Consider the following 15,431-nt stretch of genomic DNA (forward strand, 5'->3'; position numbering starts at 1 on the left):
GAAAATTCTTTCGAGTTCTCTTCATGAAGACCTCTGGACATTCTGTTGAAATGGTACTTAATGAGAGACAGTCCTCGTGACAAATTTTCGTTTGTTTTGATCACAGCCAAAGAAAGTTCATTTCACCACAAATTTAACTTATTAAGCTTTTTAAATGGCATCTCAGATTGATCTAAAGGGTATTTATTGGACCTGACAGTTGCATTTTCCAGACTAAACTCACATTGAGTATTTAAAGCGTCACACCCCCTTCTGGAACGTATATTCTGAAATTCACTGAGAGGGAAAGCGAAGGGTTGGTGAAGTATGTTAATCATTCCATTTAGCTGCACCAAGTACCTCTGGCCCTAGAGGCCCTATCCTCAGTCTTCCTGCCTTGACCATCCTTGTTCACATTGCATCGGTCTCCACCGCCAACTCAATATGAAATGTTCTTGAAAGTTGCAAGTTGAGAGTGAGGTAGGTTCCTGGGACAAGAGCCTCTTTTATAATCAGTGGCTCCAGGTCACTTTGCATAAAACCAGAATGGGAACATGGCTTTCCAAAACAGAGAGAAATCCAGAGAGGGGGGTGGTCCACGCGGCAGTCCCTGGAGAGCCAGGAAAAGGAAAGAGGCTCAAAGCTAACACTTTCTGAGCATTTACTTCTCACCAGACACAGCCCAAGTGCTGTTCCATCCTCCTGCAGTTCTTTCAGGGGTCACTTTGAAGGAGGTGTCATTATGCATGTGGGATCAGAAAATCAGAGTGGTTAAATGGTTTGCCTAGTGTGAAACAGCTGATAAAAAGCAGAGCTGGGACTCCAACCCCAAAGCGTGACTGTTTTTGATGACACGACCGTAGCTTGTGGGACACCCCAGAAGGCCCTTCTCATACAGGGACATGTCTTGTGTCTCCGCACAGGTGCCAATGACCCAGGGTTCTCAAGGACTGCCCCAGCAGTCGTACCAACAGCCACTCATGCTACCTACCCAGGCAGGCCAAGGCTCCCTCCCAGCCGCCGGGATGCCTGTGTACTGTAACGTCACACCGCCGACCCCTCAGAACAACCTTAGGCTGATGGGCCCGCCCTGCCCCTCCAGCACTGTCCCCGTGGTGTCGGCCAGCTGCAGGACCAACTGTGCCAGCATGAGCAACGCCGGGTGGCAGGTCAAGTTCTGAGCACTCTGGCCATGCCCGTGTCTTCCGACACTACCGTGGCCCTTTGCAGGAGGAGGAGCCAGGTGGGCAAACTTGCTGAGGACTTAAGTATTCACTCCACACCCAAATGACTGCTGCTGGTATTCTGTAAAAAAAAAAAAAAAAAAAAAAAAGACTAATCCACACGTTAGCTGGTTAATGGTGCATATTTCCGTCATGTCCGCTAGGTATGCCTTTCTAGCTTAGCTAGTGACATGAATTCATCAAGGTAAGATTTTCTCCTACCACTGAATACCACTGTGTAGACGATACTATCCCTAATTTGGATTATTAGTTTTGTACTTTGTGTTGAGTTTGTGATGCTAAGAAGTATTTAAAAAAATTATATACTGAAATCACATTGTACCAAAGCTGTAATGGAAAAGAAAAGAATTGATGAATGGAAGGAATAATTTATATACACAATAGAGTTTTCTTTTTTTAATGGATATATACTGTATTGTAGTGTTTAAGCAAAATAAAACTATTTGACCTTATGGAGGAAGGTCATGTTTTTACCACCAGTTTCTTTCACTCTCTGTTCCCCTATGTGTTGGCTTGTGTCCCTTTTATCCCCTTCAAGCATACTTTATAAATAATGCACAGAAAAGTTATTCTGGTTGTTTGTAAATGAACTAGTCTCACACTAGGAGGCAAACACTGAACCAACTGCAGTTTCTTGTCGTGAATAGCACAGGGCTGGCTCCTGGAAATGAATGACATGCGACGCATCCACTCATTGAATACACATTTTTGAAGTGTACACACCTGGCCTTGAGTTTTAGGCCCACTGAATGCATGTAGCTATACTTCACCAACTGGGAAAATCTGCAAACAGCAGCTCTATACCAAATCCTATGCCACCTCCATTCAAATTCCATCCACCACCTGGGAAACAAGGTATCTTTGCTTAGAGGGAAGTTAAAAGAGGCACAATCTAGGACTTCCCTGAGTGGCCCAGTGGTTGAGAATCCACCTGCCAATGCAGGGAACACAAGTTCAGTCCCTGGTCCAGGAAGATGCCACATGCCAGGGGGCAACTGAACCCGTATGCCACAACTACTGAGCCTGCACGCCCTGGAGCCCGTGTGCCGGAAGAGAAGCCACCACGATGAGAAACCTGCTCTCCGCAGCGAGAGAAAGCCTGTGCTCAGCAGCGAAGACCCAACACAGTCAGAAAGAAAGAAACTGGCCCAGTCGAACTTCACCCATTAGTTGGGTCACATAGTGTGAAATACCACAGGTATTGACAGTAAGTCAGGAACTCAAGGTGCTAATGCTTGTCCTAAGGATTTAAAACAAGGCAAAATAAAGCAAGAATTTGGTTACAAAGATGCAAAACAGTCACACACACACATTGAAAAGGCTGATCCTGCGTAATCTCAAAATGTTTACCTCCCTGTGGATTCTGCAGGTAAAACCGATTTATGACAACCTTTGAAAAATAACATCTGAGTATCATCTTTGGCCCTTCCAGGGGGTATTTAATGACAGAATAAAACCCCGCAGCTTTCACTTTGCTATAGTAGTACAATGACCATTAGTTCTGTTAACTCTATACCTAAAAAACACTTGCCAATGAGAAGGATTTGGAAAGTATACATGGGTAATTCCCATTATTTTTCATATTACCACATTCTGTATATTAGATTTTTTCATGTCCATGTCCTTTAGCTGGTTATGGAGTTAGGCAGCCAGATGCAAACTACCTTCCAGATTCAGTTCAGTCGCTCAGTCGTGTCCGACCCCTTGTGACCCCATGAACCGCAGCACACCAGGCCTCCCTGTCCATCACCAACTCCTGGACTCCACCCAAACGCATGTCCATTGAGTTGGTGATTATTGTTCCTTAATTTTACATTAATTTTCCTTTGAAAAGGAATTTCACACATACCATCATCAGCTTCATTCCTTGTGAAGTCTGTTCCATTTCCCCACTTCTCAGTCTACTGACTTCATCATAAGGAAACCAGAACTATGAAAAATGTTCTAAGGAAAAAGGATGTTGCATTTTTAAATTGAGCCATTAAATCAATAGGTTGAGTAGCTTTAAACCAAGAGCTGCTCTGAGAAGAAGCAAAGTGTTCGCCAAATTAGCATCTTCCCTTAATGGAAGGAGACAGCTGACCAATATGAACTCATCTTTGAAATATATCTTCCATGGAGCCCTCTGACCCTGGCAGTGATCCCAAACCCAAGGATCCAAATATAGGCTGAATGTTTTCCTTTTCATACTATTCTGAGAAATCTGAAGCACTTCTTTAAGCAGTCTTAGAACTACTGGGCCTACATCATGCTAAGGGTAAAGACAGATAGATCTTTGCTGTTGTTGGCCATTCTTTTCCAAATGTATTACTCTCATATTTAGACATTTGATTTTTATTGCATAGCAAATCCCTTTACTTACTGTTTATAGCTGAGCCATCTTCCTTCCTTTCACTAAATGTTTGTATCCAGTATTACCTTATTCCTAATATCATGTTAAACTTACATTTGAATATTCGAGATGGCTGTGTAGGGAGACAGTTTTATTAGTGAAGCACTTCCAGAAATTAATTTATTGTCCGGAGAACATTCAGTTGTTTTCACATTGATTAAAATTGTATTATAATCACATTTGGAAATTTTATATATGTCTATAAACTTATATAGATACATATGCAAATATACAGTCATCTCTAATGATTCTCCATGTGAAAGTAAAAGAGAACACAAGTGACTCATGCCTTCATTTATTCAGCAAACTTTTACCACATACTTGACTATATCCTAATTAGTGGCACAATTCCAAGTAAGACTACAAATAAATTTCATGCCCACAGATTTACTCTTGTAAGTTTTTTCATACATTTGGTTATCCTATGATGGTTAGAACTAAATGTTCTACCTAGGATACCAATGAATTTCAGCCATTTTATTGTTTTAATATCATTCCCCAGCACATGGAGTAGGATAAGACAGTGTGTTACATAACATTATGGAAATGGAATTATGTAATTAATTATAAATATAGTTGGAGGCTAAGCCATAAATCACAAAACAAAATAACTGGGGTAGGGACGCGCCTGGTGGTCCATTGGTTAAGACACTGCACTTCCACCACAGGGAGACTGGGTTCAGTCCCTGGTGGGGGAAGTAAGATCACCCGTCCCACATGGTGCAGCCAAAATACAGGGGGGGAAAGTACGTATGAGCCAGAGCAGCTTCACGAGAAGAAGGAAGGACAAAGCAGACACAATCAGGGGAAAGAAAGTGGCAGCAGAAATGGCTTTTGCCGTCAACATAAGTGAGTACTTGGACTCGGCCTCCACTTTTGCCGGCGGTTGGCATGGGAGGACGCTTCTATGTGCCTGTCCCTCTGCTGCCTGTCTTCTGCATACACAGGCACATCCAGGACAGAGGGGCATGCCCACCCTCACCAGCACCGGGGTTCCCTCATGGGCAAACTCTTCATTCTCAGGCCAAAACAAAAAAAAAAGAACTGCACATACCTCCCCTAAAAGTGGAGTCCAGCCACATCTTGCACCCTTTAAAATGCAAGCAATATCTTACAACAGTTTTTCTAAAACATTTTCCATAGAAGACTTTTTCCTTGGGATATTTATAGTTGTTAGATTACCTGACTGTTCCCAGGACAATTATAATTGGAAGACAAGGTTAATGAAGGTCAAACAATCTTTTAAAAAGCTATCTGATTTCTGGAAACCTTTACGATATAAGAGGGAAGCATAATTTGCATATTTTCTCAAACATATTTGAACAAAATATCCTTCTCTTCACAGAATATATCAAGAGACTAATATTATGAGGTACATATATTTTTAATTATATTAAGGCGTCTGAAACCAAGAGTACAAACACAGTTATTTAATTTCTATAGATACCATATTAGGCTATTATAAAGGGTGAATTTAATAAAACTACAACCTTACTTCCAGCTGTGACATCTTTGGATAACTGCCCCTAGAGTGCATTATTTACTCCTTGAACACATGAGCTGAAAGGTAAGCCTTGGCACCAGTATTTCTGAACTTTTCAATTCTTAATATTGAAGGACTTCATATTTCTATTTATGTCTAAATGGTAGTAACAGTCATACAGCTATGTAGATATAGTTATTCCAAATGATCTTTCAGATCTCTATGTGAGTGTAAATGAGAACAAGACTGATTTATGCATCCAAGCATTGATGCCTTCTTATTCATTTCGAGACCTTGTACCACAGTCTGTGGAGCTTGTGCCTTTAGGAACTTCGTGAGTTTTCAGAATAAATTATACCAGATAACTAACTAAAAATATAGGAAGCTAGTCATAGGTCTTTTATTTTAAATATAAGACACATTAAAATAGGATTGTGGAGAAGGAACAGGTGGCTTCTGGCTGTGGTTTTATGAGGCTTTTGACCAGGGCCCTGTTGAACAGATGGAATTTGAGCCTGCAGACCTTAGTGTGGGTGAGCCCCAGCCTAGCCAGGAGAAATGCCTAGGGAGAGAAAAAGGAAGAAAAAGATGAACTGTGGTAAGTCCCCTACATACAAATAAGTTCTGTTCTAAGAGTGCATTTGTAAGTCTAAATTGTTGGTAAGTCTAACAGTTAGCCTAGGTCCCCAACTAACACAATCGGCTGTATAGTACTGTACTATAATAGGTTTATACTACTTTTCACACAGATGACACATAAAAAAATAAATAAACATTTTTAATCTTACAGTCCAGTACCTTGAAAAACACAGCAGTGCAGTACAACAGCTGGCATACAGGGGCTGGTATCAAGTGAACAGGCAAGAAGTTGCGGACAGGAGGAGGGAGAGGAGGCACGAGATGGCAGAGCTGAAGGATCGTCAGCAACAGGAGATGGAGAGCAGACTGCAGTTTCACTCATGCCTGATGTTGATGGCATGGGTTCTGGTTCCTTGCTAGAACCAGAAGCACATTCACATCTCTGAAAGTTCACAACCTGAAGGTTTGCATGTTGGGGGCTTCCTGTATAGGTTGGCTGGAGTGGGAGGTGAAGCATAGAAAGACTGAATAAGGGGAAATTGACAGAGGGCCTGGCTGGGGTGATCTTGAAAGCCAGTCAAGAGTTAACAGGCAACCAGAGGCTCCTGAAGATTTGTGAATGAAAAGTCATGTGATCCCAGCCATGGTTCATAAAGAAGCGTGGGCCTCAAGAAGTGATGTGGATGAGACTCGTTGTTCATTCAGAAACCAGAGATGAACACAATAATAGTGATGATCTGGCACTGAGCGACAGTTACCATCAGCATTGTTGGGCTCAGTCAGAAATGAGTCCTAGCTCTTAAGTCTTAGAATTCTACTTTTATGGGCAGCAAAGCTTTAGCGCTATGTGTTTGCTTCTTCCCTCATGGATAGAAGCTTCTGTGCGTAAGCGCACTGTCTTAAGCTGCATCACAAGGCACAGCTCCTGCAACCTTTTAAGATAAATGAGACTGAAGAGAAAACTGAAACAGCACAGGAGAGCCACCAAGTCTCCATCACGGTGTATCCTGTACCAACGCCCAACATGCAGCAACATCAGAAATCAGCTGCCTAGTCGCTCTTGTCGAAAAACAAAACAGAATAAAACTGGTGAGACATGTATCCATTCTGGCTCTCAAAACGTTTTTGTTGTTTTTTTTTTCCTGTACTTTGCCGGATGCCACTTCTTCTATACAGGACCAAAAATATTTGCTTCCTCCCCTATTATTCTGTCTAAAACCCTCTTTACTGAGAAAGTTGTTTTCATTAGGGCTTTGACATTATTTTCCAATAGTCCTCAGCTGTAGTGTCTGTTTCAAGTTCAAGTTGCCTTCTGTGAAGTTTTGCAACCTCCAATCTTCTCCTTCCAAACTAGATTTACCCCTATTACGTGTCATCAGTGGCAAGAGCTTTTCACTCCTGGAACTGGGTTCTCTGCTGCTCCCAGCATTGTGCACACAGCGTGGGGGAGAGGCACCTGATACTAATCTTCCATGGAGGGAAATCACCTTCTGATTGATGTCCTAACAGAGAACCAGGTCATCTACTGGGCATGAGGCTGCTTCTGCTCAGACAATAATAACCTGCAGGTGTGCAGTGAGTGCTTTGACATTCAAGTTTATTATTTGATTTGTTTTGTTTCACTGCTTTATTCCATATTCCTCTCACTGTTGTTACAGGAGGAGAGGAAGTCAGATACTGAGCAAACAGGAAGAGATGTAAATCTGAAGAGGGGTGAGCCCTGAAACCGGGATTAGATGAATAGTCAAGGAGCAAACACAGCAGGCATTCATGATACTGTGTATACCGCTGATGCACTGGCCAGACTGAATGGGCTAGATAGCATCCTGTTGGAAAAGAGTTGGTGTTTGAATGTTCACTTCTTCAGAGTCTGGTGCAAACGGGATGGCGGGGGTGGCGGTGGGGGGGGCGGTGCTCATGTGGGGGTAAGGAAGGAAAAGATGACACAGAACATAAAGATCCTGGAATTAGAAATAGGACAGCTTATTGTGAAATTTGGTGGTGGGGGGCGGGTGGCCATGTTGTGCAGCATGTGGGGTCTTAGTTCCCTGACTAGGGATCAAACCCACACCCCTTGCACTGGAAGCACAGAGTTTTAACCACGGGGCCGCCAGGGAAGTCCCTATTGTGACGTTTTGAATCATGTTTCTTGTTAAGAGATCCAACATCCCCATAGGAATGGTCCAATAAAACAGATCTGGTTAAATGTGGGGATGAAGTAGGACCTTATTGCTCCCTCTGTACCCCAAAGGGTTTTATTGTGTTAACAGCTTGGAAACCACTGCTGTTTGTGTTGCCATAATGCTCTCATAAGACTCCCACCTTCTTGTAACTGGATTTCTTTGCAGACAGAGTTTGCAGCTGCTTCTCCTGGGTTCTCCAGCAAGTAAGTCAGTAGGCATTGCTGTCTGTGCACAAATGTCACCCCCCTTTTGCATCAAATACCTCAGCTCACTGGAGAAGCAAATGGCACCCCACTCCAGTATCCTTGCCTGGAGAATCCATGGACGGAGGAGCCTGGCGGGCTACAGTCCATGGGCTTGCAAGAGTCGGACACAACTGAGCGACTAAACCACCACCGACACCTTAGCTCATACAGGATTCACAGTTCCTTGAAGAAATGAGTGTGTGGGCCCTCCTATGGGCTTCCCTGGTGGCTCAGCAGGTAAAGAATGCACCTACAATGCAGGAGACACCAGAGACTCAGGTCTGATCTCTGGGTCGGCAAGGTCCCCCGGAGGAAGAAATGGCAGCCCACTCCAGCATTCTTACCTGGAGAATCCCAGGGACAGAGGAGCCTGGCGGGCTACAGTCCACGGGGTCGCAAACAGTCAGACACGACTAAGCACAGACACACCCTCCTATTACAGGGTGACGGGAAGAAACATCAGGTATATAGTGCCATCTGAATCATATATATCTGGCCCATGAATTGTTTCTAAGCTGATGAAAAACAGAAAAAAAAATTTTTTTTAAGAAATGAGACAATCACCTATCTTTTTCAAGTGTTCAAAATTTGTCTCCAAGGAGGAGGCCACATTTTCCAATGAAACTCACGAGCCAATTTCATCCTTTTCAAAAGAGAGAGGACTTACTTAAAGTGCTTAATGGTAATGTAATAGAGAGCAATGGCCTGAGACTGAAAAATGCAGCAATTTGAATTGGACATTAAGAAAAATTTCACTGGAAGCAAGGGCAATTATACAATGAAATAATTTCCTAAGGGAGAAACAGTGAGACGCTGTTAAAAAGAGTTGTTTAAAAGAGTAGATTTAAAAAAAAAAAAAAAACACTTGCAGCTGAGGCTGCTGGAAGATGGTTTTATGATTTATTGCCTTACTGTGGCCACACGCCACCCTCTCTGGAGATTTCCCAGGCTCAGCTAGCTTACCTTCCATTAACAAAGGATCTGCATGGTGCCCAAGGACTATGATGTCTGTATTCTGTTTTTTATGCAAAAATGTAGACTTGTAAATGGAATACCCATGAAAGAGGCAAGAACCTAGAAGGCTCTAGTTGTTCAAAATCCACTCTGTGTCAGCGTCCTAAGGTATTTTACACACACACACACACACACACACACACACACACGTATAAGTACATACATCTCTCTCTCCCTTTGTCCCTCTCTCTCCCCACCCCCAATCTTATTTAAACCTTCTGCAACTAACTGGTTGATCTGTTCAAACTGGTGGCCATTAGGTATTACTGGCCATGAGGATACATGACATGATTATTCCTTCACACAAACTGCTACATGCGCAGAATAGGGTAGATAAAAGCATCCTTTACCTGAGCTCAGGAGTCTTGCATTTGAATCCTAGCTCCATGATCAAGCACCCTCAGAAACTAACGTCTGGGTCTTGCTTGTACAGTTCTCTAATCATTGCTATTCCTTTCTTTCGTCATCTGTTCCCTGTCTTATCAGGATCAGTGATTTCCTAGCCAGTGTACATAGGGATTTAACACTAGTTATCAACTTACCAGCAAGGATAGGAAGAGATGGCAACTGCTGAGGGGGAGAAGGGATCCCACGGAGATTCCCAGCCAAGTGCTTGGGAGGAGCCACTTCCATGCCCTCCAAAGGTTCAGAGGGGCCTGCAGAACCAACATCCCATGGCCCTTCTATCAGAATGCCCCTATGCCACATGCCAGGGTTTCTGGTTTTCTCATCCAGAGACTATAGCATTGCAGACCTATTCAACTGAACGTTCAGTATCTCTGGAGCTCTGAAATTATGAGGTGTTTGCTGCTCAGCTGTGTCCCCTCTCCTACTGCAGAAGTTGGAAGCCTTTTTATGCACTCCCAGAGAGGCCCTCTGGCTCTCATCCTTAAGACTTGTGAATGGTCTCTGGTTCTTTGTTAGCCTCCTTGCAGGGTGAAGATATCACTTAGCAATACCTCTAGCCACCTCACCTCTCTGCTGCCCTGTAGACATTTTCTCCTAGTGCCTTTCATATGCTTGAGCTTTCATCCCTACAAGGGCATCTTCCCCAGAGTGAGGCTTGACCCCATCACCACCAGCGCAATATTCAGCAAGGCAACCACGTGCCAAGGAACTCAGAATGGCATCTTCTATCCACTGTTGGCACCATCTGTATTAGCTCAAGTCTCTGAAAAGCAGATGCCAAGATGGAATTAGACTTTTTAGAGACGTAGGAGGAAAACTCAGTAAGGATAAATGTATAGGGAGCTCCAGAAAGCCATCAGAGTCATTTGACCTGATGCAAGTCTGACATCTGTGTAGGAGATAGAAAAAGGCTTAGAATTCAGAGCAATTCAAGAAAGTTGCAGGAAGACCTATAAAGAGTTCTCAAGTCAAAGTCTCTGTCAGAGGCCCACACGTCTAGAGAGTGAGCCTACTTTAGCATCTCTGCTGAGCTCATGAAGGTCTTGGGCAGCATGTTGGCCTTGGTGGAAAGGTAGTCATAATTTTTAGAGTCCCCACTGTCAGAGACACGAGAAGTGCATTCCCCTGGCTGCCGTACAGAGGGACCCAGCGTCCTTTCAGCTTGAGAAGTCAGCCTTCTGTATGGCTAAGTCCTCTGTATCCAGTCAGTGGATAAGAAGTGTGAGAAGGGACATATCCCTCTGCTCATGTGGATGCACTTCACTGCATGGAAAGTCTGAGAAATGTGGGCCTGGTTGGGGACCACTTAACAGCAAGAAGTCTACAGTATGAAAAAGGAAATGCAAGCCTTTGATGGACAGTGGGTCCTTCCTGCTACTGAGAATAAATAAAAGTGGAATGGAAATGTTGTTACTCTGATGGGATGAAAGATGAAAAGAGAAAGAAAAACACTATGAGAAAGGGAAACTTCCCCAGTGGTAAAGTGACTAAGACTCCATGTTCCCAATGCAAGGGGCCTTGGGTTCCACTCAGGTTGGGGAACTAGATCCCACGTCCACAACTAAAGATCCCACATGCTGCAACAGAGATCAAAGATCCCACATGTCACAAGTGAGATCTGGCAGAGCCAAGTAAATAAATAAAAATAAACACAAACAATAACAATAACAATATTAGAAAAGGAAAAATGGGGCCTAACTATAAACAAAAAAAAAATACTGTGGATGCTATGAACAACTTTGTGCCAATAAATTTGAAAAATGGATACCATATTTGCAAAATATTGACTACCAAGAATGACAAAAAGTAACTGCAAAACCTGAATAACCTAACAGATTAAAATAATTTACAGTAAAGATATTCTAACCCCGAAATACCAGTCTCAGAAATGTTTACAAGGGAGGCCCACTAAGCCATTTTATGTGTTCTAATAGTTTTTTCTTAAGGCCACCCCCAAAACAGCAGATAAGTGCTAAAGCCATGAAATCAGAACAAAACAAGGAAAGAATAAAGACAGTCAAATCATAGTTCAAACTCATTCTTGAAAACAGATGCAAAATATTTAAAATTACATATTAACAAATGCAGGGCTTTCCTAGTGGTTCAGTGATAAAGAATCCTCCTGTGATGCAGGAGATGCTGGGTTCCCATTTCCTCCTCCAGGGGATCTTGCCTGGAAAACTCCATGGACAGAAGAGTCTGGTGGGCTACAGTCCACGGGGTGGCAAAGAGTCAGACACAACTGAGTGACTGAACAACACTGACAAATGCGACCCAGCAACAGGTACATGTGCGATCTCAGGAGAAGAAACCAAGCCTGCTGGCATCTTGATCTTAGGCTGGAAGGCTTCAGAACTACGAGAAAATAAAATTCTGTTGTTTAAACCGCCTCACAGGTAGTATTTTATTATGGCAGCCTAGCAGACTCGCTACATCAATTCTCCACATATTAAACAACTCAAACTTATTATAAACAATGTGTCAACCTATTCTAAAGGAATTTCAAAAGTCTATCCTAAAGTTCACATGGAACAGCAAACAGCTAAGAACATCAAATAAATATGGAAGAACAAGATGAGAATGCTGCCCAGTCAAATATCAAGGCATTTTATAAAGATACACAGTTAACATTTCATGGTTTTAGCACACCAATAAATTAGTATATCCCTTGGAATAAAATAAAGGGCCTAGACACAAAGACATCCACAAATAAAAATAATGACACACAAACAGTGGGAAAATGATACTTTATCCAATAATAGGAATGAGTTAATATGCAGTCTCTATGAAAAAATAAAATTAAATATTTTATCTCACAAAGCATAGAGAAATAACATTTAAAGTAGCTGAAAATCCTAAATGAGGTAAGTGATGGATATGTTAATTACCTTGTCAAGGAACAGTCTTTCATTATGGATACACATATCAAATCACCATGCTGATACTTTATCTTGTAGTTTTATTATTCAATTATACCTCAGTAAAGCTGAAAAATTCTAAATACAAAATACAAAGCTGTAAGATATTATGAGACGCTACAGAAGAACATCTCATGTCCTCAGGTTATATATTGACTTTTTTAAATGAAGATACAATAATCATACCATAAAATTCAAGATGATTCTAAAGAAATGTCACCATGACAAGGTGAAAGGAAAAGCTACTGACTAAAAGATATTGTATACATTCAAAATGTATAAAGAATACGTATAAAGCTATAAAAAAAAGACATACAACCCAATGTAAAAATAAAGAACTGAACTGAATAATCAATTTACAGAAGAGTAAACCTAAATGGTTCGATACACATATTGAAATAAAGGCTCAATATAACTAGTGTTCAGGAAATAAATTTAAAATTCCATATAACATTTTACTTTCCACCACATAAGCAACAGTACATGAACCAATAACTTCAGGATGTTCAAGCTGGATTTAGAAAAGGCGGAGGAACCAAAGATCAAATTGTCAACATCTGTTGGATAATAGAAAAAGCCAGGGATTTCCAGGCATCTACTTCTGCTTCACTGACTATACTGAAAGCATGGACTGTGTGGATCACAATAAACTCTGGAAAATTTTTCAAGAAATGGGAATCCCAACCAAATTACCTGCCTCCTGAGAAATCTGTGTGCGGGTCAAGAAGAAACAGTTAGAAAGGGACATGGAACAACGGACTAGTTCCATATTGAGAAAGGAGTACGTCAAGGCTGTATATTGTCACCCTGCTTATTTAACTTATATGCAGAATACATCATGAGAAACGCTGGGCTGGAGAAAACACAAGCTGGACTCAAGATTGCTAGGAGAAATATCAATAACCTCAGATAAGCAGATGACACCACTAAGGCATAAAGTGAAGAGGAATTAAAGAACCTCTTGATGAAAGTGAAAGAGGAGAGTGAAAAAGTTGGCTTAACACGCAACATTCAGAAAACTAAGATCATGGCATACAGTCCCATCACTTCATGGCAAATAGATGGGGAAACAATGGAAACAATAACAGACTTTATTTTCTTGGGCTCCAAAATCACTGCAGATGGTAACTGCAGCCATGAAATTAAAAGACACTTACTCCTTGGAAGAAAGGCTATGACCAACTTAGAGAGCATATTAAAAAACAGAGACATTGCTTTGCCGACAAAGGTCCATCTAGTCAAAGCTATGGTAATTCCAGGAGTAATGTACAGATGTGAAAGTTGGACCATAAAGAAAGCTGAGCACCAAAGAATAGATGCTTTTGAACTGTGGTGTTGGAAAAGACTCTTGAGAGTCCCTAGGACTGCAAGGAGATCAAACCAGTCAATCCTAAAGGAAACCAACCCTGAATATTCATTGGAAGGACTGATGCTGAAGCTGAAGCCCCAGTACTTTGGCCACCAGATGTGAAGAACTGACTCATTGGAAAAGACCCTGATGCTGGGAAAGATTAAAGACAGGAGAAGGGGACAACAGAAGATGAGGTGGTTGGATGGCATCACCAGCTCAATGGACATGAGTTTGAGCAACCTCTGGGAGTTGGTGATGGACAGGGAAGCCTGGCATGCTGCAGTCCATGGGGTTGCAAAGAGTCAGAATGACTGAGCGACTGAACTGAACTGAACTGATATGAGCAACTGAACTGAACTGACATGAGCAACAATGATCAAATGTAGCAACAGTTAAATATTAGGTGAGAATGAGAAGCTCTTGTCCACAACTGGAGGTGGCGGGTGGGACTGGTATGGAAGCCAGAACAATCGCTTTGGTAAAGAAAGGAACATTATGTAGTAAAGTTGGAAATAAGTCTATCTAGCATACAACAATACAACTTGTAGGAAAACGGCCCACAGTACCCTGTGCATAGGTAAACAACAACACACAAGAATACTGCCAGTTTTTTAAAAAAAGAGAAAAATTGGGATCAGCCTGAATGCCTACTAGAATGGATGGATGCATTCATACAAAGGGGTGAGGGACGATGGTAATGATGAATGAACTATAGCTGCATATCTCAGCATGAGAAAATCTCAGAGACAAATCACTGACAGACATGAAAGGAGAAAAGAAATACTTAGAATATAATACTTAAATAAACTTGAAAACATTGAAAATAATACTGTGTACGGTTAATGAATATGGATAAAGCATAATTTTTAAATGTGCAATAAAATATGCATGTGAATAATATTAAATTTAGACTAGGCTTCATAATGGGAGGAAGAAGGTGAAGAATGGAAAGGGTATATTTATATAAGAAGCTTCAAATTGATCTGAAATATGAAATAGGAAAGCAATGTAAAAATGACACAAAAAAATAGATGGTTAAAGACCTGGCTGTTTGCAAAATAGGCTCTCTGTATTTTCCTGAAAGCTTGAGATTTCAAGGTAAACATTATTTGAAGACACACAGGGAAAGGTGTTTTGTTGTCAGTTTATCACTTTAGCTCTAAGTTTGGTGAGTCTTAGTAACTGAGAAATAGCCTACGTTTTTTTTTTTTCTTGCAGACATTACAGTGTAGTAAAGGATAAACATTTGGAAGTTTGATAGTTCATCCATGAGCATTGCTAACTTTTTTTTTTCCTCTTAGGAGAAATGTTAATGGGTTCATCTGAATACAGCTATTTGGGTGTATGACTTTTCTGGCAGAGAAAGCAAAACTAAAGTTATATTAATCAAAGAAAAGAAGTATGTGTGTGTGTGTGTGTGTGTGTGTGTGTGTGTGTGAGTGTGTGTGTGTGAGAGAGAGAGAGAGGAGGAGAGGGAGGGGGAAAAGGGGAGTGAGGGAGAAGAAGGAGGGAGAGAGATCTCAAGTTGTGGATTATTTGCCAAGATAAGTCAAATCAAATTTCTCAGAATGTTTTGGACATTTGGGTAATTTTGGTACTTTGGTGTTTGTGAAAAGTGAAATCAAAGTGATAGCC

At 41.6% G+C, this 15,431-nt stretch overlaps 1 protein-coding gene across 23 annotated transcripts in view; it reads left to right on the top strand.

Moving 5' to 3' along the window:
- The window catches only part of ARPP21 (cAMP regulated phosphoprotein 21), a 163,831-nt gene extending 162,135 nt beyond the window's left edge, over positions 1 to 1,696 (top strand). For all 23 annotated transcript variants that reach the window (XM_069561354.1, XM_069561364.1, XM_069561367.1 and 20 more), the window contains one exon: positions 903 to 1,696. In XM_069561354.1, coding sequence (XP_069417455.1) covers positions 903 to 1,160 — 258 coding nt within the window. In that variant the 3' untranslated portion in view covers positions 1,161 to 1,696. The remainder of the gene's footprint in view (positions 1 to 902) is intronic.
- Positions 1,697 to 15,431: the final 13,735 nt, after the last annotated feature.

The sequence above is a fragment of the Ovis canadensis genome, chromosome 19 (genome assembly GCF_042477335.2).
Source record: "Ovis canadensis isolate MfBH-ARS-UI-01 breed Bighorn chromosome 19, ARS-UI_OviCan_v2, whole genome shotgun sequence".
NCBI classification, from domain to species: Eukaryota; Metazoa; Chordata; class Mammalia; order Artiodactyla; family Bovidae; genus Ovis; species Ovis canadensis.